This window comes from Limulus polyphemus, unplaced genomic scaffold (genome assembly GCF_000517525.1).
Source record: "Limulus polyphemus unplaced genomic scaffold, Limulus_polyphemus-2.1.2 Scaffold167, whole genome shotgun sequence".
In the NCBI taxonomy this organism is placed as follows: Eukaryota; Metazoa; Arthropoda; class Merostomata; order Xiphosura; family Limulidae; genus Limulus; species Limulus polyphemus.
This window is the reverse complement of record NW_013665777.1, coordinates 858,559-882,170: the sequence shown is the minus strand read 5'-3', so window position 1 is coordinate 882,170 and position 23,612 is coordinate 858,559. Positions and strand designations below refer to the sequence as shown.

At 34.4% G+C, this 23,612-nt stretch overlaps 1 protein-coding gene across 4 annotated transcripts in view; it reads right to left on the bottom strand.

The window, feature by feature from the left end:
• Positions 1 to 14,692, bottom strand: part of LOC106477575 (tip elongation aberrant protein 3-like) — a 61,437-nt gene extending 46,745 nt beyond the window's left edge. The window contains exons 1-6 of one of the 4 annotated variants that reach the window (XM_022381480.1): positions 14,516 to 14,692; positions 14,229 to 14,243; positions 11,583 to 11,679; positions 11,270 to 11,431; positions 1,779 to 1,858; positions 1,240 to 1,315 (exon numbers count right to left, since the gene is read on the bottom strand). In XM_022381480.1, coding sequence (XP_022237188.1) covers positions 1,240 to 1,315; positions 1,779 to 1,858; positions 11,270 to 11,426 — 313 coding nt within the window. In that variant the 5' untranslated portion in view covers positions 11,427 to 11,431; positions 11,583 to 11,679; positions 14,229 to 14,243; positions 14,516 to 14,692. Of the gene's footprint in view, positions 1 to 1,239; positions 1,316 to 1,778; positions 1,859 to 11,269; positions 11,432 to 11,582; positions 11,680 to 14,228; positions 14,451 to 14,515 lie in introns of those variants that run through there. The other 3 variants (XM_022381479.1, XM_013938124.2, XM_022381481.1) reach the window with 3 other exon arrangements.
• Positions 14,693 to 23,612: the final 8,920 nt, after the last annotated feature.

Sequence of the window (23,612 nt, the reverse complement as noted above, 5' to 3'; positions counted from 1 at the left end):
TTAAAGTATCTTCTCCAATACATGCACATTCATTTAAAACAGTTTCTGATGAGATCATTTCAGCTATATTTAAAGTAAATAGTGATTGCCCAAAATATTGTGGGTAAGACATATGCAAAAGTTTTTTAGAAAATTGGATTGAATTTGTTTCAGATACAATTCTTTCAAGCATGAAAAAGGGGAGGCTACACAATATATTTCTATTTGCAAGTTAAGGAGTGAAACACAGAACTATCTATTATAATAATACAAGTTTTTAGCTGTCCTGAAAATGTGTACACATCTTTCTATCTAAATGTGCATGCCCGCACACTTCATTTAATGGACATAAACAAAAAAGCAGATGTAAATATATTTTAGTACACATTTTGTAAAGCAACATATTAAAAGATTATCAAATTTTTTAAAAAGGTCTAACCAAAATACATACACAAGTTAGTGTTTATTTATCTCCTTATCAAACATAGACTAAATAGACATAGATTAAAGTTAGGCCTAAGACAAGTGGACTTGTAGATTTCCGCATCTGCAATTATGGTTCTTTTTGTATTATTCTAGAAATTCTGTATTTAAAGAAATGCTGTTACAATAAAGATTCTAATTTGACTTCAAATGTTTTGTGGGTCTCAGCTAGTATAATTGTAGGATCTATAGAAAGTAAAAAGAATATAACAGTATTGTCTACTTTCTACTGGGTCATTATAAAGCAAACTGTCTTAGAAAAAAATGTCATCAGAGAAACACTGATAAGTTTTTCAGATAATTTTGAATAGCATGCAGGGTATTTCTAAACCATATTACACTACATACCCAAACTATCTTTTCTCACAAACTAACATTAGTTTTATTTCTCTTTCTTTGTCTTTCAACAATACAAAATTAGTGATGTTGAAATGCACATCAACGTGGAGGATACTGTGATTACCATCGAACACTGTCTAGAACAGATGATATTTGCAGTAGCTTCATTTTGGGATAAGCTTGCTATGCTGATTAAAACTGAACAGAAAACATAATTAAAACCTTTTGTGACAAGCCCTGTACCATGTTCAAACTTTCTTGAATGAAACTTATGATTTTCAATGTGTTTTTGGGGAAATGTAGTTCCATGGATCAAGTAGTTTTTAAGATATACTCATTTTAAATATGGAGGTTTCCTTATAATCACCACATACTTCTGAAAGAAAAAGAAAGACTACTAATTGTTTGTACCCTTAATCACCCTTGGATTATACTAACCTGTATCTAAAACCCACAAAGGTGTCTCTCCCCTAGATGCAAATCCTACTTCCCCTCCAAATACATAGAGTTTATCCTAGAAGGAAAAGACAAGATCAAACTGGAACCTAATCATTCTGTCATTTATGTAACAGGATTGTAATAAAAAATATCAGAATTACTACTATCACATTGTTACTCTAGAAGAAAACATTTGAATGCTGCAGGTCCATTAAATGAACATGTGACAAACTACACAAAATGTTCTTTCCAATATTACATACACAAATATTTTGGGGGCTGATCAAAGCAATATACAATCAAGAAAATTATAAATATTTAGTATATATTTAGTGTTTAGGTTCTAAACCAAGAAAGGCTGAGAAATATGGCACTACATGACATTTTATGAGGCATGAAACAAATAGAAATCTTGATAAGCTTGTAAATAAGATGTACTTTATACACTCTTTAACATTATTTTTTCACTCTTCCAGATATAAAACATATAAAAAATATCAAGAAATGAAAAAAAAAATAATACTTTCAGATATTATTACCTTCCATGAGACTACTGTGTGCTCTTGAAGAGGAGGAGGAGAGCAGCCATAACAATGAATTTTTTCCCATTGGTTTTGAACTGAAATTTAAAATTTATGCATTAGAAAATTACCTTTAAAAGTTACTTTGCTTTTACATCCCACAAGGTTTTTCAGTAGTCAATTCATTTGATATATAATTACAATACATTTAACTTATTCAATGCTCAGTTCATAGTTAATTGTATTAGACTTATTATTGAAAATATGTCTTCAGATAAATTAAACAAAAATAGTATTCATGTTATAAAAATATTTACTAGAACTATAGAAAGAGTTATTTTGGATGCTAAAGGTACTAACTGTTGTACTGAAACTGTGATACTCCACGTGAATTAACAGACACTCATACACCTGAATGTACCATGAGACCTACACACATTTCTGATTATAATACTTCTAATGATGTACAGGGTTTTTGTTGTTGTTATTGAATATCTAAGACCTCTATCTGATGAGTCTACTAGGCAAAACAATTTCAAATTTTGAAGTACTGTACACAGTTCTTAAACATTTACACAACAGTTTCACATTTATCTCCTTGACTAGAATCTTCTGCAATAGATAACAGTCTTTTCTTAGTGAAATGGTTTTATTACTGCCACTAAGCAAACAACATAACGATAAGTATTTGATTAATTAATTAACTTAAATAAGATTTGTTAATCAAACACATTAATTATTAAATCATATGGTAACAGTACCAAAGAATAGACTAAAAGTTTTCTAAAATTATCCAACAAAAGTGAATTACAAATTCTTAATTAGTACAAAAACGTAGTTTTTATTTTTCTTATACTAAGTGAATACAAGGAAATACATGAAAAAGAACAAACAATACAGATTTGAATATAAATTGGTTAAAAGAAAATACAAGACAATATATTATATTACATGTAATAGTTCTTACATTTTTACAATTTTACTATCAGTTTATTACACTTACAATACATTTTTGTGAAATAATAGAAAGAACTTTTAGTTTATTATAACTAGCAAACTTTTTTTTTTTTCATTTTAAGACTGCACCCCAGTATATAAGATTAATGAATGGCTATAGCTGTTGTAATGAATTAAAATGCATAATCAAGTGATTAGATACTTAATTACTTTCAATTTATTAACATAAGAAAATAATTCACCATGGTCTATTAAATATGCCATAACAAAATCTAGGTATGAAATGCTTCCATTTTCTGGAAAAATAACCAAATTAAACGGTCTCCTAAGTCAAGTTGTTTTTCTGAACTTATAATGCATAGTGGAGGGATTTAGGTGTTTTGACAATAAAGTTAGAAAAATAATTACCTTTACCCAGATAATAATAAAAGGAGAGTGAGAGTCATTTTTTCTAGCTTTATTGTCAAACACCTAAATTAATGTCATCAGCTGGAAATAAGAATGTAATTGCTAATTGTTTGTCACTTGAGGTTGGCAAAACCTATCAAGCACAGATGAGTTATTTCCAATATTTATAGTTCATATATAAACTACTTCATTTTTATTTAACATTTTTCTTTCCTTCCAACCCTTCTTCTGTATCATTACTTATATAACATTTTAAACACAAACCAATAGGTAATTACATCTTTGTATTCATTCTATTTTGAGGAGCATAAATAACATTTTCCAATGTATTTCTGATAGATAATAATATATAATAATAACTTTCCTCAATTTGTGCTGCCCTCTGTATGATCAATTTTCGCTAGCCAGTAGCCTTGAGGCTCCCACCTAACATCACCTGGTGTAGTTACATTGTAGCATGCAAATTAGCATGTGACAACCCTCCACCAACAGGAGTGTGACATACCCTCCTAGTACAGCTGACTTTCTCCATACTGTAGAGCACAATCATCATTTCGAGTTTAGGAAAGAAAAGATGCATCAGAAGTGGGAAGGAAGTGTGAGAAGAGGTAAACATCTATCAGAAATACATTTTTTTGTTCGAAAATGTTAGCTTCCGATACAATACCTTACTTCTACTCACATAATAGCTGGAATCCTATACTGAAACAGTGGAAGGACTGGTGCAGTAGTTACCTAGATGAGTCCCCTTCAGAAAGTGCCCAAAGAGAATCCAACTGGAATGTTTTGTCCAGTCTGAGATAAGAGGAGAGCACACTCTACTCTCTACTGAGTGGAAGTGGTCCCACTCAGGAGGAAGCCTCCATGGTCCACCACAGCAACAGCTAGGAACTGGTAAGTAGTAAGGACTCCTGTACTCCACCAGCTAAGGGGGAAGGCAGTGGGGAGTCTGGAGGAATGTAACCTTAATACTATGCAATGGAGGACCATGAAAACCGTATTTTTGACAATCAAGCCAGTTTTGGTTTATTCAACTAGGACCAAAGGGATGGGCAGTAATCCTACTACATTACTCATAGTAGTCCATGAGTTGGTATGGTTTGGCAAAAATATATAGAAGAGAAGTGCCCAGATGAGAACATAGCCAATTGAACACCAGAGCAAAGGTTGTTAGACTTTCCATGATAGTCCATGGAAGTTATGGTTTGGATTGGGCAACTGAGTAAGTTTAATACCACAAGGATGCCTCTAATGGTCTTGCAGAACACTGTATCTTGACAGTAGGCATTTGGTAGAGCCAGAGCAGATGAGCTGAGCTCCTTCTGTTACCCCTGGCCTGATGCATATTTTGGGAAATAAGCATATCCTAGAAGGCAACACCAGCCACCTGGTGAAATTCTATAAAAGGGTAGAGGATTATGAAGAAGAATCTGTACTTACCCTTCTCAAAGATAGTGTGTAGATTGAAGAACAGCAACCAGATGAAGTCAAAATCCCACAGGAGACAAACAAGTCAGATGATAAAGATAATGGGAGACAAATGTGTGCAGAGTCATCCACATGACTGCCTGAAGGATCTCATCCAAGGGTCAGCAAAAGTGAGATGCAAGAAACTGAGACAGGTGATGAATCTGATATAAGAAAAAGTGAAAGAGCCCATGAGCATCGTTATCTAGGGAAGAATACACCAACCTGAGAATTTGGTGGACCCATCCTGTAGGAGTAGAAGGTCTCTGAATGAAGAGGAATCCCAAGATAGAAACAAATAATATTGAAAATCACAAAAGGAAATATATGTGCCAAGTATCACTGAACAGTCTGAACTGGATGTAGCAGGCACTCCAGGTCCAAATGAACATAGGGGTGAAAAATTGAAGAGAGGAAGATAGGAGAGAAAGATGTTTGTTTGTTTTGAATTTTGTGCAAAGCTACATGAGGGCTGTCTATGCTAGCCATCCCTAATTTAGCAGTGTAAGACTAGATGGAAGGCAGCTAGTCATCACCACCCACTGCCAACTCTTGGGCTACTCTTTTATCAACAAATAGTAGAATTGACCACACATTATAATGCCCCCATGGCTGAAAGGGTGAGCATGTTTGGTGTGACAGGGATTCAAACCTGGTAACCTGCAAATTGCGAGTCGAGTGCCCTAACTACCTGGCCATGCCGGGCCAGGGGAGAAAGAATGTTCACCTGAGCAACCAGTCTTAGGAAGAAAGGCCCACTTGGAGTAGATAAGTACTGTGAAAGAGAGTACAGAAAGCATCAATGGCATATACATCTGAACAACAACAGGCAAGAAAGAGAAAGAAATATGTCTTCAGAGAAAGATGGTATAAGGAATATGAAGCCAACAGCTCAAACACAGCATGTGTAAGAGCATGTAAAAACTATATTATGGTCATAGTCATGCATGGGAGTAGAATGAGGGGGTCAGTGAAAAAGGAAGGATCTGAACAGAATGGACAGAACAGGGGAAGAAAAAAACCTAATGGTGATAGGAAAAGGGAAATGTAGCTGATAAAGCCACCCAATAACCAGCAATGGTAGAAACTGACAATTTATGATTGAACAACTGTGTGAAAAGGGCCAAAACAGTCCACTGTAAGATGGCCTAGAGGAAGGGGGTGACAGAAGGATCAACATTGAAACCCTGCCACTTCCACTGACAGAAGGATGGAACTGAAAAATAATACACAATCAGATAGGGTAGCCCTGTAAAGAAGAAGGGACAACACTCCTGGGTGAAAGACTAAAGTGTGTGGTTGGAATAAGAGATAAGGAGCAGATGCAATGCCAAAAGGAAAAGCATTGAACTGGAAGACCCGATCACAATGGATGAAATGAAGAAAACATCTGGAGGACAGTGCACTCAGAATGTGTAAAAACACATCCTAAACATTGACCTTAGTCATCCACACTCTAGGTGAAAAGAATCACCAGAAAGAAAAGAAAACCTCCATACAGAATCAAGGGATGACAAGAAACCCATTGAGAGAAGACAAAAGAAGATGACAGTCCCCAGTCTTCCTGGCAACAACAAAGAAACAAGAGTAATAACCCAGAGTTTGGGTAAATACTCTCTTAAAGGCATTCTTGGCCAAGAAATCTGAGACCGCAACCTCAAGATGCTGAAGATTAAGAAGATTGGAGAGAGGAGGAAGATAAACTGGAAAAGGAGAGAAGGAGAAGTGGAGAGATAGGTTTTTTTGAATGAGAACCTGAAGGACCCATCTGTTAGTTGAAAGTGGAGACCAAAGGCTAGTGAAGAGAGACAGATAGGCTTTCACAGGGCCAGGCCTAACAGGGCAGTCACTGACAAGATCAGCAATGACCTTGACATCAGGAAATTGGAGGATGGGGAGGAGGAGGCTGGGAATCTCTAATGGAAATAGGAGATATGGATTCAGCAAACAAAGAACAAAATGGAGAGGTTGAGAAAGACAAGAAACCAAAATAGACAATGAGAAATGATGCCAAGCTGCCTCAGCCCGGGTCTCCAGTGAATCAGGATACCCATAAAGAGCCCCAGGCAAAGAAGTGGAATATGACAAAGATCACAGAGGTGAGAAGGAGGAGTACATCACCTAAGAAAGCATCCTGTCCAACCACACAGGAACCAAGTAAGGAAGGATAAAGCACAAGAAGAAGTATGCACCAATATGGTGAAAATAAGAGAATGAACCTCTCCAGGAAAATCCTCTGGGGCATGATGAAGTGCCTCAAAAAGAAGGTAAAGTGACTTTAGGTAAAGCAGGAAGGTAGTTAGAAAGAGATGAAGGCAGAAAAATTGGGCATCAGAAAGGAAAGTAAAAGTTGAGGGGTTAATCCTTAAGAGATTTCAAAGACTGAGAATCAAGGAACAGGAATGAAGAATGGCTGTAAACCAGGACAAAACAGTCAAGCAGCACACACGACATGTTAGTACATATGTGCAGTTGTTCATGAAATGCTACTGAAAAGAAAAGTCCCATTGAAGGTATTACATGTGAGCACACCCCAAGAGAATGACTCTGCGAAATGATGCTATCATTCCCAAAGAATAAAGAATATGGAAAACATAAAAATATGTATATGAGATCAAAAAGGGTTAAAATATCACAGGATACAACTGAAATGTACATTCAACTGTGTTGATCAAACCCTCAAATGTAAAAAATACTGGGTTGGATCTAAATTAGAATTAGAGCTATGAATGACCTATCCAAGTGATGTACCCAATTCAGTGGTCAACTGAGTGGTGAAAAGGGTCAGAATATGCCAGTTATTTACATAAAAGTGAAAACTGATATTAGGTGAATCGAGAAGACCAGCAATACTTAACTACTTGACAGAAACCATAAAGAGCCAAAGCCAAGGTGAAGGGAAGGGCAATTAATTTATAAATTACTCCCCCAATGGCACAAATAAGAAATGATGGCATTACAGACAAATAGATACGAAAGCAAGTATGCTGTTTATCCACAATCAACTTCCAATGGCCTCACTGATGAAACTTTCATAAAAACCCATGCTGTTTATTTTAAAATGAAGTATCTTAAAGAAAAGATGAGTTGAGATAAGATATGGTAAATCTCCAATCTCCTGATATCTTCAGAACCACAAAGAAATGGAAGTAAGAGCAAGAAAAATAATTTTGACTGCTCCTTTCTGAAGAAGATAAGTTTTCCTTATTTAGAAATTATAAACAACTGGATCAGAAGGAAGACCAGAATGAATGATCAGTTGAACATGAAGATCCCACAGGTAAACCAATGACTTGCAATGTTTCTCCAACAGCCCAGTTGGAAGATTTATCCAGAACAGAAAAGAGTTGTAGAGTAGGTTGAGAAGACAACCTAGCTAACAACTTATTTTAAACACTCAGTAGTGTCATTAAGGAATGAATAAAAGTAGTTGATAATGACTGAGAAGTAGGCAATGGAGATAAGACAGATGGAAGAATATTATTTGTTTGAAATCTCAAAAGGAATGACTACCAAAAGTAAGTTGAGATGACCAAACCCTAAATAGTACCTGCTGGCATTCTTCTCCTGCATGGGAGACTAGTGTGGATGAAATTACGCAAAAGACAACTGACACATCAAGGTTCTTTCAAGGTCAGCTGAAAAATTGTGGGGCACAAGTACCTCATAACAAAGCATCACAGGCTAAAGTGTCAAAAGAACATGAGACACATGGTAAGAGAAATTACATAAGTGAGAAGTAAGACAGGTTATTTTGTGTGTGGAGGTGAGGTATCATTTTGGAAAATGAAGAAGTATAGGGCAGGGAAGAAAAGAAGATACATAGAGGTTCTTTCAAGGTCAGCTAAAAAGTTTGGGGGGAGGACACAAGTATCGCATAACAAGCATAATGAGGGTAGCTGATAGCTAATAACTACTCTGAAGAAGAAATCTTAAAATGAGGCAAAATATAATGTGCAGGGCAAGAAGCTGACAATGAGTCAAAGCAGAAAACTGTGGAAGATTCCTCCCTAAAACTGCTCTTCGGGTCATGACTCTGAGAAGTAAAATAAGTAGAGGAAGAAAAACCTGCTAAAAGGGTCTAACATTTAGTTACTTTCTAAAAGCATCAGCACAAGGTGGAAAATATAAAGATTAAAAAGTGAATTATTCAATATGTATTAGCACCCGAGGTATAACAGAAAGTAGTTCAAGACTTAAAACAGCACATACCTGAAAAGAAGAAAAAAGTCAGACCATTCAAAGACAACCAATACACAAAGTCAGCTGAAAATTGGAAGGGGTGATACAAGTACCTCATAACAAAGCATGACAGGCTAAGGTGTCAAAAGAACATGAGACATGGTAAGAGAATTGTAGTTTTACAGTCACAAAGCTTAAAATAAACAAAAGAAAAACAGTTGCAATTACAAACTAAAACTGGCAAAAACAAAACTTAAACATGTTAACTTTGCCCTCTGAATGCCCCCCTTAAAACAGGATACCTCTTGCTGGAGCTAACAATTTCCTTGGGCCATACACTGGTTCCCATTTAAAAATCTTCACTTTAATGATTCAGTTCCATCTGTGTTTGAGTCTGGCCCACATCATGCTGTTGTGTCCTTGAAAATGACTCGGCTAAAGCAAAATACCATTTTTATTTATCATCAAAGGGGAAAAGGATGGATATAACACAACTGAGTATCCATATAAATAAACCTGCAAGGAACACCAGCAGACTATATGAAATTATGAGCTTGTATATTTTGATCAATAAGGGCCTATATTTCAAACACAGGATCTCCATACATGCTAAAGGCAAACCACGTGAGTAAGGCCTCCAAAGAAATTAACTTTCAGATATTGGAAGAAACATTTGCAGCAGTAGTTAATACTGACTTCATAATTCATAGTGAGTGAAGTTGACAGCACAACTATTAACAAGAAAATCTGAATTATAGCAGGAAAGCAGTAATTTTATGTTCTCTTGATTCATGTGCAAAATGTTACATGGAAGGTGAGAAAATGGAGTCAAAGGCATTCAGAACCTTAAGTCACATAACTTTTACAGCATGAACGCAAAGTTAACATGGAAAGGCTTTCAGTATTTCAGGGGGTAAGCCTACCTGATTTGAATAATAAAATGAAACAAGTTCACAATGACTTCGTAGAAATCTGGCAAACTTAGCAGGAACTCAAAATAATACTTAAATTAAAGTGACCTTTAGCTGAATAATGCTAAAAAAGTAAAACTCAAGATCACATTTGATTAAACTCAAGAATCAAACCTAAAGTAAAACACAGTACAAGATAATATATTAAACTCAATGTAGTTTTGGAGCCACAAAGATTAAAATGAACAAAAGAAAAAAAAACAGTTGCAATTATAAACTAAAACTGGCAAAAACAAAACTTAAACATGGATGCAATTACATATGTATATATACAAAACTTAAAATGTGTCTCTAGAGCAATAACAGCAGATTATCAAAGTCCTTTGTTAATTGCAGCTATTCAGCACTGATTTTTACAAAAGTTAATTTTGCCCTCTGAATACCCCCCCTTGAAACAGGATATCTCTTGCTGGAGCTAGCAATTTCCTTGGGCCATACACTGGTTCCCATTGTTATATCTTCCCTTTAATGATTCAGTTCCCTCAGACAGTAGATCCAGGCATTTGTACATCTGTTTAACAGCCTGGAACTGACACTGCTGTCACCAGTCTTCAATGGTAATTGGTATAGTTAATCAGTTAACAGCCAGTTTCAAACTGAGCGAGCCCTCACACCATCAGACACCAGGAATGGAGCCCTTGGGCTTTTTTTTTTTAAAGATTAAATGGCTATCACCTCACCCTGATAATGACTTGACAAATAAGACCCTTCAATAAAGACTAGAATTTGGGGACAAAATCTGAGTGGTAGTTAAAAATATTTACTACTGGAGAGATAAAAGACTACTTAATCTTGACATTACAACTATTGATGGTACAGGAAGTTAGAATTGTGCTACTAACTGATGTGCTTAGTTTGTACAAATTCTGTCAAATTGTTTTATGAGATTGAAAACTGGAAGTACTGGATAGCACTTTCTGCTCTTTTTTAATACCTATATATATATGGGCAGTGTGGCTTAGTGACTTTGCAACTTGGATTCACAGTTGATTGCTTAATTTATATATATATATATATATTTGCATTAATAATTTTTTTTGATAACCAGTACAGAACATACCATAAAAACACAGTTACATATACATTAAATATTTAAAATATATGGAGTTGTGTTTGCCAACACAATGTATATATATATAATGCCATTTTGTGTGAAGTACAAAAAATGATAGAGGTCTTAATTCAACATGGACTTGACTTACATTTCTAAACTCTAACAACCCCAAAATTTCCTAAGTTCCAACATATAGAATGTTACAACTATAAACTATATACAAGTGTGTGTTTGTGTGTGTGTTATATACATACATATTTATTTAATTAATAATAAAAATTAATTAAAATTATATACTGCAAACTTTTGCCTATAGTTGTCAATCTTCAAATGCAAAAGATTTAAAAAAAATAAATTACTGGAAATTAAAATAACCAATTAAAGTAATGCTACAAATATCTTCAGAAATATACTGCTATCAACTTCTTAAACACATCACTCTTTATGAAGTAGATAAAATTTACACTCACCAGGGTCATATTTCCAAAGATCTTTCATTGGTAAATTTCCTGAACGTCCCCCTAATAGATAGATCAGTCCTTCTTTGGTCAAACATACAGCATGCTTTGATCGAACACATGGTACATTACCACAGTCTCCTCGATTAGCATGAACCAATGACCACATCTTCTCTGAGAAACAATACACAAAAAATCAAATAACAAACAATTAGTTGTTATCCTATTTTTTTAAAATTATAGACAACAAGGAACAATTTGGTTCTACAGGGCTGTTCTTGCACACACACACCCAGGCTTGAGAAAAGCAAAAATTTAAACCCACCTTATATTTTTCAGGATATCATCAATACCCCTCTTCTACTCCTGTTATGTACTGGTCTCCACTACTATAATGGCAACTCATCCCATAAGTCAATCATCTTAATAGTAAAAAAAAAAGTCTTAACTGAAGTCTAGCTTGTCATTTACAAATATTAAACTAGAGTTCTTTTATCTTATTAACTTGAAAATATAGCACAGAAAAAATCACAAATTCTTATCCTATCAATCCTTCAAATAATTGTGTAAACTTCAACAAGATCACCTCTTACCCTTCTTTTCTCAAGAGAAAATAAATTAAAAGATCCTAATCTATCTTTATAACATTTCCATCCCCAGAATCATCCTAGTAGAGCTCCTCTGAACTCTTTCCAATAAGTCAATATCCTTTCTTAGATAAAATGACCAAAACTGCAAAAAGTGTTCCAAGTAAGCCTCACTTGTAACTTATGTAGAGATACTAACAATAGAGCACTGCTTTGATGGCTTGAAACACTTATAGATCTCTATGTCAACATCCTTTTCTCAATTACACTATTGCATTCCCATCCAAATTTTGATATCCTACATATATTACATTGTCCTTATTATTGCTTAAGACATTTATCATATATTTTTTCCAGCTTAACAACTATTCCAAGCCATTCTGTAGTACCTCAACTTCTGAACACAGCTAGAAATAACCAAGGGTTTAATATCATCAACAAACTAATAATTTAATATTATGACCTATCACTATTATTGACCACTGAGGCACTCCACTGGTAAGTAGGGCCTAATTTCACTCATTCACCATAAATAATAACCTTTTCTCTTCTCTCCTTCTAATTACCCTAAATTCATATAATTAATCTTCTACTGATTTTATATTTGCAGCTTGTATTTTGTTGGGCACTTTATCAAAAGTTTTCTGGAGACCTAATACACAAAGTCACACCCTTTCCATCATCCAGATAACAAGCAACATCCTCATCTAAAAGATAACAGGTAAGTTAGGCAATATTTCCCTTTGGTGAATCCATGTTGGCTTTCATTTTTGATATCATATGATTTTGTAAAGCTTCCTTTATCAGACTCTCTAGAATCTTTACAAGCATACTGAACTTAGATTAATGACCTAAAATTTCCATGGCAACTCCTATCACCACTTTAAAAATAGTAGTGACATTAGCAATTATCCAACACTCAGGCATTTGCCCACTGTCTGTTGACATACTAGAAATGAAAGAGAAAACCTTGTTTGTTTGGCCCTTGTGCTTTATCTATTTGTAATACCTCAATCTTTCCACTTACCACCAAGGGATTAATATCTACACAAATCATGCCAATTCAAGTACTTCCCTTAGAATGTTCCATGTCAGGAATATTGATGGCTTTTCTTGTAAAAGAAATTTAAAAGTTCAGTCTTCATCAAAAACCTTGAAATCATGATCTTTTAAGGGCCTAGTCCCCATTTTTTAAACATTTTACTTAACTTTAATGTACTTAAACAGTCCTTACTGTTAGTTTTAACACTATCAGCAAGGTGTCTCTCATAATTCCTTTTTCATTTCCTAATTTATATTTTAACCAAATCCCTAAATTATCCATGATCTGATAAATCTTCTGTCCTACCTGTCAATTTAAACTTATGGTATTTATCTCTGATATTTTCTCCTTTATATCCCTAATAAGAATTGTTAGAGGTTTGTACATCTTTTTATTTGTACAAATGACCTACTTATACAGTTTCATGAAAAGTTTGTTTTGGTGAAGGTAGGAATCACCTCATATGGCTGAATGGCCTTCTATCACCTTACCCATTTTATTGACTGTTCTCTTGCACAAAACTAGCTAGAATTTACACAATGGCACATTTTTTATCACACCATAAGTGTCAATAATCTGATAAAATTACATTATAAATTATAAAATATACTCCTCGAGTAACTTATTAACATTACATATGGCAAAACTAGCAATACTAGTACAACAAATAAGAGTATTATAAAGTAGTACAATAATTTAACAAATTTGATTTCTTTATATAATATGCACCAAATAAATATATATGCATTTTTCTGATGTCTGTTACATCAGAGAAATTAATCAGAAAATCTGTTTGTAGCCTTTGAAGCCAAAAAACTTCTGTGCAACACCAACATTTTTCCATTACATGAGACCTTAATTTTTGACCTGCTTCCATTTTAATTCTTTATTTCTGTCCTAAGTGACAAAAAGCAAAAGATGTGCTACTATAGTTCAAACATATTAAACAAAGTGTATTCCTGTTTACCTGTAATATAATAGTTTACCATATTTAATATAATCATCTAGATACGATATCTATGGAAAGTACACATAATTAAGTTAGGTTTAGTTTGATAAGGTACCAATACCAGCAACATTCTACATTAATTCAGCATTTTTACCCACTCGTTTTTTACATTAAACTCAGTAAGATCTCCATTCTAATTTCTAGTTCTACTGTTTATAGTTCTTCCTTCTGTAGTTTTATAATATTTATCAGTTGTTGCACAATGAAATCAAAATTTCCATGGTAAGACTTGATAAATCATATAACTTTCACATACACACTTGTACTTTTAGTTAACCTGCCCAAGTTAACAATAACACTTTTATCAAAAGTTAATAAGATGTATGTAGTTACCTCAGTTTTCAGAACCTAAAAGTGAATCAACCTCCTTTGAAAATGAAACATTGAAAGTCACGAGAATAATGCCACACAATGAACTAGTTCAGTAGCTGCCTTGTGTTTAGCAGTACTAGTATTAATAATATTACCAGTAATGAGTAATCGACTAATTAATAATCATATCGTGTACACCACTACACTACAGTACTTTGCATTAACTATTACCTAACTTACAAATACAAATTATAATCTTTGTAATAATATTAATACAAATAATAATAGTTAATTATTTAATACTTAACCTTGCGCATTCTACTACTCGTAACAGTAGTAATAAATATAGGCCTAAAGCTTGCAGAAAACTTTTAACGTTAAACCTCAAAAGATATAACCAAACAGCAATTTTTTTTGTTTTATTCATCAAACAATACCAACAGTACAATGAACTACCTCAACATATATTACACATAGATTACTGTAAATAACCTAGTATGAGACTAAGATGTTTGTAAACTATAGATGTTCCCTACCTAGTGTCAAAACATTAAACCTACCATAGTTGATACAGTAATTAAAAAAAAAAATCTATGATAACAATTACGTTTTTGAAATTCAATGATTTATTACTATTTATCATAATTATTAAACAATAATGATCAATACAGCATGAAACAACTGGTCTCTCTTACACACACATATATCTATATGTACTTATAATAGTACTGTCTATTGTATGTCCATGTAAGTACTTCGTAGGGTGTGGATGGATCTTCACCCAAATTGGTATGGAGGTTTACTGGATCCTTGGGGAGATATTAGGTCGTCAAGAAATTAATGTCGCGTTTTGGAACACTTTCATTAACGTACACCACGTATAATAGTCAAACGAATTGTCTAAACGTCACGCTAGTGTAACCTATATAATGTGTAAAGTTTAGTATACTCTACATAATCCCTTATAGTGATGGCATACGACGAGACACACATTCGGCATGTAATGCTGTTTGAATACAAGCAGGGAAACAACACCTCTTTAGCCACAAAGAATATCAAATAAGTTTATGGATATGTTTTGTGCGTTCGTGAGCGTCAAAGATAGTTCAGATGACTTCAGCCTTAAAAACTGTGATGGCAGCGGCCGACATGTTGGAATTGATATTGATGCTCTGAAGACGCTTCTTGAGTTTAACCCAAGGCAATACACTAGTGAAATGGCCCTGAAATTGCATGTCTCTGATGAAAAAATAGGAAAACACCTAAGTAATACGGGTAAACTCAATAAAGAAAGTGTTTGGGTGCCTCACGAACTCTCCGATGAACATCATTTCCAACGTATGAACGTTGCTTCTTCTCTTCTGGCACGTAATGCGCGTGAACCATTTTTGGACAGAATTGTCACCGGTGATGAAAAATGGATTCTCTATGGGAATATTAAACGCCAAAAACAATGGCTCAGTCCTAGACAAAAACCACTTCCGACCCCAAAACCTGGACTCCATCCGCAGAAAGTGATGCTTTGCGTTTGTTGGGACATGAGAGGAGTAATTCATTTCGAACTCCTCAATCTACAGCAAACTGTCAATGCAGAGATCTATTGTCAACAACTGGAACGTTTAAATCAAGCCCTTCATCAGAAACGCCTTTCACTCGTCAATCGGAAAGATGTTATTCTTCTCCACGACAATGTTCGTCCACACGTGGCACGTTTGATGCAACACAAGATTGTAAGATAGAAAAGCACCATCGATAAGAATGGAGACTATTTCATTTAATAAATGTTTTGTTTTGATATATAAGTTTTTCGGGTTTTATCTAAAAATCGAATCCTTATTGTTGAATCCACGTGTGCTTTCTTGGTTCAATTCCGCTAGAAGATCTTGGTGTAAAGATCATGTTTAATTCTACAGTGATCAGTCTTGACACAGTGGAAGCTGTGAAACTAAACACTACCTACTACATAATCGATTACGGTCTTGTTTATACAAGTATGTATGCTGTGTTTTCTATTTGTTTAATAATAAATATTAGGTTTTTTCAAGGAACTTCATAGTCCATAAAGGGGGCAGTGTTTTAGTTTTTTTACAGGAGAAATAGTAAGACTGAATAAGTTTTGAATTAAACAAACACAATGTTGTTATACCATGTTTGACACCTTTGATGAATAATATAGAAATTGTAATGTCATTTCTGATTAACTAAAAATTTCCAATATCTTATTTTGCTGTATCTAAACTGTCTATTCTCCAAGTCTTTTTGTTGGTTTTTCTTTTCTAAGGCTCATTTTATGCAATTAGGTTGACCTCTTGTCCCTTACTATCAAGTGCTATCCTGCCACTCGAGGAATTCTCTCTAGGTAGGTGCTCGAGCAAATTCACTGGTGGCTCTACCCTTGGTGATTTTCTGGAAGTGTTATTAACAGAAACTCTGGGTTCTTAGCTGGTTGACGTCACAGTGGAAATATCTTTTCTGGAGTTACCCAGTTGGATCTTTTTTCACAGTTGTTCTTCCAAAGACAATCCCAGTGGATGATCTTCAGCTTGGATTGCCTGTTCTTATAGAGTCTGTAAATCCAATCATGGTAAAGTCATATGTGACATCAATGGTATTCCTAGTCTCTCTGCATATTTTATGTTTAGCTGGTTGACTTTACAGTCGAAGTATCTTCTTTGAAGTTGTCCAGTTGGCTGTTCTTTTACAGTAGTTCTTCCAAAGATGATTCCAGTGGATAAATTTCAGCTTGGACTGTATTTTCTTATAGATTCTATAAATCGCATCACTGTATAATTTTTTCTATAATATATAGTACTTCCCAATATCTGCTTAATTTTGGAGTTCGTCCTCTCTTGCAGAAGAGGTCGTACTACCATACCATGTCATTTCGATGAAATATAGCCTTATTACCATTAAAATCATAGCTAATTTCCTTTTATCATTAGCTGTTTTAAATATTTTCCTCATAAAGTCATGTATGATGTTAATTCTATATTCTTTAGTGTAAAGAATTTTTGTACATACGTTTGACTTGTTTTAAACATATATTATTTTAAAACAAGTGGGTTGTGTGATGTCTGTTTATTGTCCAACTTTATCGCCAACAAGTCACAGACACCTACTGTAGAACATTCCCAGCCCACTCATACACATATAAAACTCTGACATCCAGATAGCGCATCTGAAGTAGAGTTAGACCTTGGCAATGAGTAAGCATCCTTCTTTGTTACTTCATTTACCTTCTAGTAGTCATACAGAACTTTTTGGATTCATCCTTCTAGTCACAAATATAAGATGATGTCCAAGAGCTAGTACTCAGTTCTATTATTCCTTTTTTTCATACCATCTATTTCCTTGAGAGCCTCATCTTGTTTTTCAAGTAGGAATCATCACGCTAACTGACATATTGGGATTGCATCTCCAGTACCAACCTTTAGTTATTCCATTTGTTTGGCTATAGTCATGTGATCCACTGGAGAAAGTAACTTGATATTCCACGAATAATTCATGTAATCTATGGAATTTATAAGCTACAAGACCACTAATGCTCTTGTGTACAGTGCTTGTAAGTGGGGTGGTAAGCTGTCATTATGTGAAGATTTAATATTAGACTTTCTACACCTTGTCTCAAAAGTGACCACTTCTGATGTTTCCTGATATGGAAGTACTACCTGTACTTGTAATATCTCATTCAGACATGACTTCAATTTTATGGGTCTTCATGTTTATGGCCTTAAAATGACATCTTTATTCTTCAAGTTCACGAGAGTTCTTCCAACCATTAATTCCTCGAGACACATTGGAGCGTTTGTTTCTACCATGGTCCAGTCACTAGATGTTACAAGTTCTGGTATAAGTATTTCAATTCTTGGTGGTACAATGACTTTCCTCCTTGTTATCAATAGATGTTCAACCTGTAGTGCAGTGTACAAGGATTTCCTGATCATAGGCTGTGAAAATATTTGAAGCTATTCTAACCTCACATCCATGTCTCCATATGAAAGCAGTTCCTAATATGGGCTCTTCTTTGATGTCAATCACCCACACATCACGAGGGCAGAGAAGCGTCCTAAAGTAACCGCTTCCTACAACTTTATGTCCACTTGCTGTTCACATCAATCCATATTCTTTCTCTATCACTGGAAACAATTTCTCATCTTTCATTACCAAGTTGGATTAAACAATTATAGCTGTAGAACCAGTGTTCATCAACATACTACATAGTTTCTTATCAATAAACTCGTAGATTTTTTTTTATAATTAACTTCTTATCTAATTTGGGAAAATGGGGTATTCTCAGCTGAGCTTAGCCCCATAAGCCCAGAAAATTCCTGTTTACTGATCTCTGGTTAGCCCTTTGTTGCTCCTTTGACGTAGTTGTGCTAGAAGATTCATCCTTAGGTTATTGTTTTCTTGATGTACTAACAGTTGTTGTTTTTGTCACACTATCAGCTGTAATGGTGGTGTTTCCCAGACCTAAAACAGTTTCCTTTTATTCACAGCCTTTGTCTGCAGTTCTTGGCAATATGTCCTTTCAAGTTACACTTGAAATATATATTGTCTTGTGGCTTGTTTCCTCCATTCTGTTTAACTAGTTGTCTAACTAATTCTTTCAGTTCTTCTAGACCGTCATTAGAGAGAGTTAGTGTTTTAATACTACTCGATCTGATAAGCCAGTAGCTTCTAGATGATGCCTTTAGTTGTTTAAATTTAAGGGATTCAATTTACATCGCCAACTGCTGGGCTTTCTTTTAAAATGTACACCTATTTTGGTTCAACTAAATGCTCATATCCTCGTCAGTTTGGTATCTATAAATTGATCACGTGCCAACAAATCCAACATTTCAAGTTGGACATCTGGCTAAGATATTTGGGGAAACTTATCCAAATCTTCCACAAGTTCGACTAAAGTCTCTTTTTTCCTCTGTACCCTCTTCTAGAGCTTTCCTCTGGATACTTCCTTCTGGTGTGTCACTCTGAACTTATTGGATAAGGCAGCTACTAATGGTTGATAGTAATTATGACTCTTAACTAGGAGGTTACTCAATGTTGTTAAAGCTGGTTCTTTTGATTGGAAAGCAAAAAGAATAGCGTGTTGTTCACTATTCCATCTGTTCACTCCAGAAATTATTCCGAATTAGGGCTGAGTTGCCTTCAATGGTACCTTTCTATCATAGTCTATTGATTTCTCAACTGGGCTATATTATTGAACTGACCATTTAAATTCTGGAAATGGATCTGTTAGTGATATAGCTGGAGTAGCCGGGGAAGGTCCTACAGTTTCAGATGGCACAGTGGTAATAGGTGTAGACCAAAATAGGTTCCCCTACTCTATATTTTATAGTAAATGGTGTCATAAGCTGTAATTCCTGAGCAGATGAAAGACAGAGAGAGAGAGAGAGAGATGCGGCAAGTTTGATATTTGCATTTACCAAATATTTTATTCTGTCTTTGATTTACTCCTTGATTTGTACTCCTTCAAACTTATTGTTATAATCCGTCTGTACATATTCAATAGCTTCGCCGATTAATCTGCTATCAAATTTATTTTTGTTCTTAATTCTTTAAACATTACACTCTTAGACACTGAAGTATAAAGTTATACCAAGAAAGATGTGAATCACTTGTTCTTATAGAAACACTTTTATTGGTGCGATATCACACAGCCAACAATGGTGTAAATCTTTTACACTTCGTGAAATGCAACAACTGTGTAATCATTAAATTACAAAATGCCTACATATACCAATTTCGCAAAAGAATAGTAGCGATATCTTAGATTTATATATATCTTTATTAAGTATCTCAAATACTTTGTATCATTTCATGTTAGACAGTGACCACCTTCCAGACTGGTGCACCTATGATCTCGAACCATATCAGAATAAAACTAATTTTGTTTTATCAAAATTCAACTATCGGCAAGCAAAATGATCGGATTATACGGCCACACTCGATCACGTGTTGCCTACAATTATACCACATACGGCCTAGGAACCGTCTGAAATAGATGCTTACTGTCAGACAATCACCAAGTGTCTTATAAAAACAACTGATGAAACAATTCCAAAACATCCACGGATAATAGATTTCAACACTTGGAAACTACCCACAGAACTCATTCAAAACACCAAAGAACGTACAAAACTGGTAGATAATAGATGGAAACTAGAAATCCACTTTGAAAAAAACACAGATAAACATCTTACGTAACAAAATTAGAAACGAAGTTAAATCACTTAAAGCTACAAATAGGGAAAACGTTTGCACACAACTAGATAACAAAACAGATCCAAAACTGTTCTGAATATATTTATAAAGATACTATCAAACAATATACACTATACGTTTATAACTTTAGCGGTAAAGTACCAGTAGAACTGAGAACATTGATTTTAAGTCTCAGTTTGCATATCAGCAAACTTTCCGTTATTCGGCGGTTTTATTCATCATTAGCCCTGGCTACGATCTTAAACAAATTGGAATGGTCGGGAACGTCACATTCACCTAGGGCATGTTCAAGTCTATTCATAAGTTCTTTATGCGAACCATCATACGTACTGGATATCAAAGAACTCTCGTGTGAAAATGATTTTCCAAGTTGCTTTATCGATAAATTACTTCGTTGTTATCTAAATAAGCGTAGTGTTGTTACATATTGTATTATTGATGCACCTAGAAATTCTTTCTTTGGTTATTAGTCTACTGTATATAGGTAAATATTTTTTTGATCATTAAGAATCAGCTGAAAAATGTCATTCGTAGGGTACACCCGCAGATACAGCTGAAGTATATTTTTAAAACCTAATTGTCGCCTTAATGCTTTCTTTAAATTCAATGACCAAATTTCATCTTTACAGTCTTCTTTTTTTGTTTATAACTTTAATTATCCCTGCTGTCAGCAGGATTATATTGGTTCCACTAACAGAACATGCTAGCCTAAGTTTACCGGTTAAGTCCAATATACTTGTACATACCCTAGGTAAGTGTGACGTTCTCGTCCATTCTAATTTGTTTAGATCTTGGCCAGGAACAATGATGAATATAACCTCCGTATAAAAGAGAACTTGCTATATATAAACTGAGACCAGAAATCATTGTTCTCAGTTCCACTAGTACTTTTATGCTAAAGCCATTTAGAAAGATATACACAAAATAACCAAAATAGACATAAATATCAAACAATCCAACATAACAACACAATACTACATAAAACTAACAAAAAGCAAACGTATTCAATGCAACCTTACAAAATATATTTACAATACTACAAGATCCAAAAGTGAATGAACACTTTTCATAAAGTCAATCACTATGTTGAAACAAACTATATACTCATACATACCTAGATGTCCAGTAAATATAAACAATGCTTACACCAAGAGTGAAGATTCCATAATTAATCAGACTACAAGATCAGTCACGATAGAAGTTACATTAGCCATTAAACACGCAAAAAATAAAGATCTAGGCCTTGACCGATTACAGACAAATATATTATACCAAAAAACAAAGTCACCCAGGGATTGATCTAGCTCTGTTCAACCTATCATATAAATCCGAATACATACTTGTCTCTTGGAAGCAAAAAAATGTACTATGTTCCTAAAGGAGGGAAAATCAGCAAATAACCCTGATAATTACCGTCCAATCAGTCTGACTAGCTGTTTAGGCAAAACTTTGGGACGAATAATAAGTATCCGGCTTTTCACGTTCTTGGGGACAACCTTAAAATTACCTGAAGTTCAAAATGGTTTCAGAAAATTCAGACAAACTACCAATAACTTAGTTAGACTTACTGAAACCATAGAAGATTGTCAATGTAAATTGGTACGCGTGTGAAGAAACTGTTTGTGAGTGAAAGACTTTACAAACAACCAAACAAGGATAATTCACAACGCTCAAATACCTGGAAATTGATTCATGGACATGACTACAGAAAAGGGTTCGAGTGTACGTGTAGGGAAGAGGAGGTCCGAAAGGAACCTGACTTTACTGGGACAAGATACCTAAACACCGATCAAGAGGAACGGGTTCTTGATATAAAAACGCATTATAATATGTACTTAGTAGATGTGTAACGAAAAATTTATTTTGTTTGATTATTAGCTTTATCCTGTGGCCTATTTATTGTTAGTGATGTTTTATTTCTTGAAACAGCTGTCACAAGAAGCTTCAAATTCACCTAAAATATCTCTTTTTAATGGGGATGAATTTTACTCTGATTATTATCCTCAATTAATATTTGTTCATCATCTTCTTCTCTTCCATGCGTAATTTTTCATGTCTCTTAAGTACATTTTGGAGTGAAGTGCTTCAGATAATTTACGATACTTTAGGGTATTCGTTTGATAAGATAAGTATCAAATGGCTTAGCAGAGTTGTGCGTCCCTTTTATTTATCTATCATCAGTGAGCATGATCAGTACAAATGGTTTATGGTTGCACATAAAACTCATAGTCTATACTGTATCACTCATGAGTCATACTTTGTGACCAGTGATGTAATAATAGTCGTAAATTTACGACTGACACAAAAATTGATTTTTGCAATCGAGTTAGAATATTCTTCATTGAGAATATTTTAAAAATACCACAAAATTCAAGTTAACCTTGGTTACGTACGAAGGTCAGTTTCAGTGGGAAACTATAGAATCTTAACAGTTTCGAGTGTTGTAGAAAATACAGAATTTTAGTCAGCCAGCCAGCTCAAAGTAAGTAAAACGAGTTAGGCTTTCTCTTGTAGCATACAGTTACCGTCAAGTTGTCATTACTTATTATAGAGCTTAACACAATAACACAAGGAGATCATTACGTTTAAAAGTAAGACACAAATTAGATCCATTTTAATTCATGGAAAAACCAAACTTTTAGAAAACTTTTTTGTGGCTGAAAATATTACAATAACACCTAGGTCGTTAAAATGAAAGTGTTTGTTTCTCCAATAAATCATTTATTTTGTTATTTATAAGCAACTCTCTGAGTCCTCTGTCACTTTCAAAATACCTCGGTTACAATCTTAGCACCCATCAACAACACAGAATGTATCAAATGTAAAAAAAAAATATGAAAGTGTTCAGTGAGGAATACAGGACAGGCAATATGATAATCTGAACTAATTCTATAAAAGTAATATTTTAAACTTACGATTCACTAAACTCGATAACTGTGACATCTACGGCAATAGGAATGTCTATCTTTTCGGAACGCGGATTTTTGAGTCACTTGAATTGTAATTTGTTTGTTTGCAATTAAGCGGAAAGCTACACAATGGGCTATCTGTGCTGTGCCAACCACGGGTATCAAAACCCGTTTTCAGCCTTCAGGGTTACCGCTGAACTATTGGAAGGCATGAACTTTAGTTTTTTGTTCTAATGTGTGCTATCTATCTATCTATACACACACATAA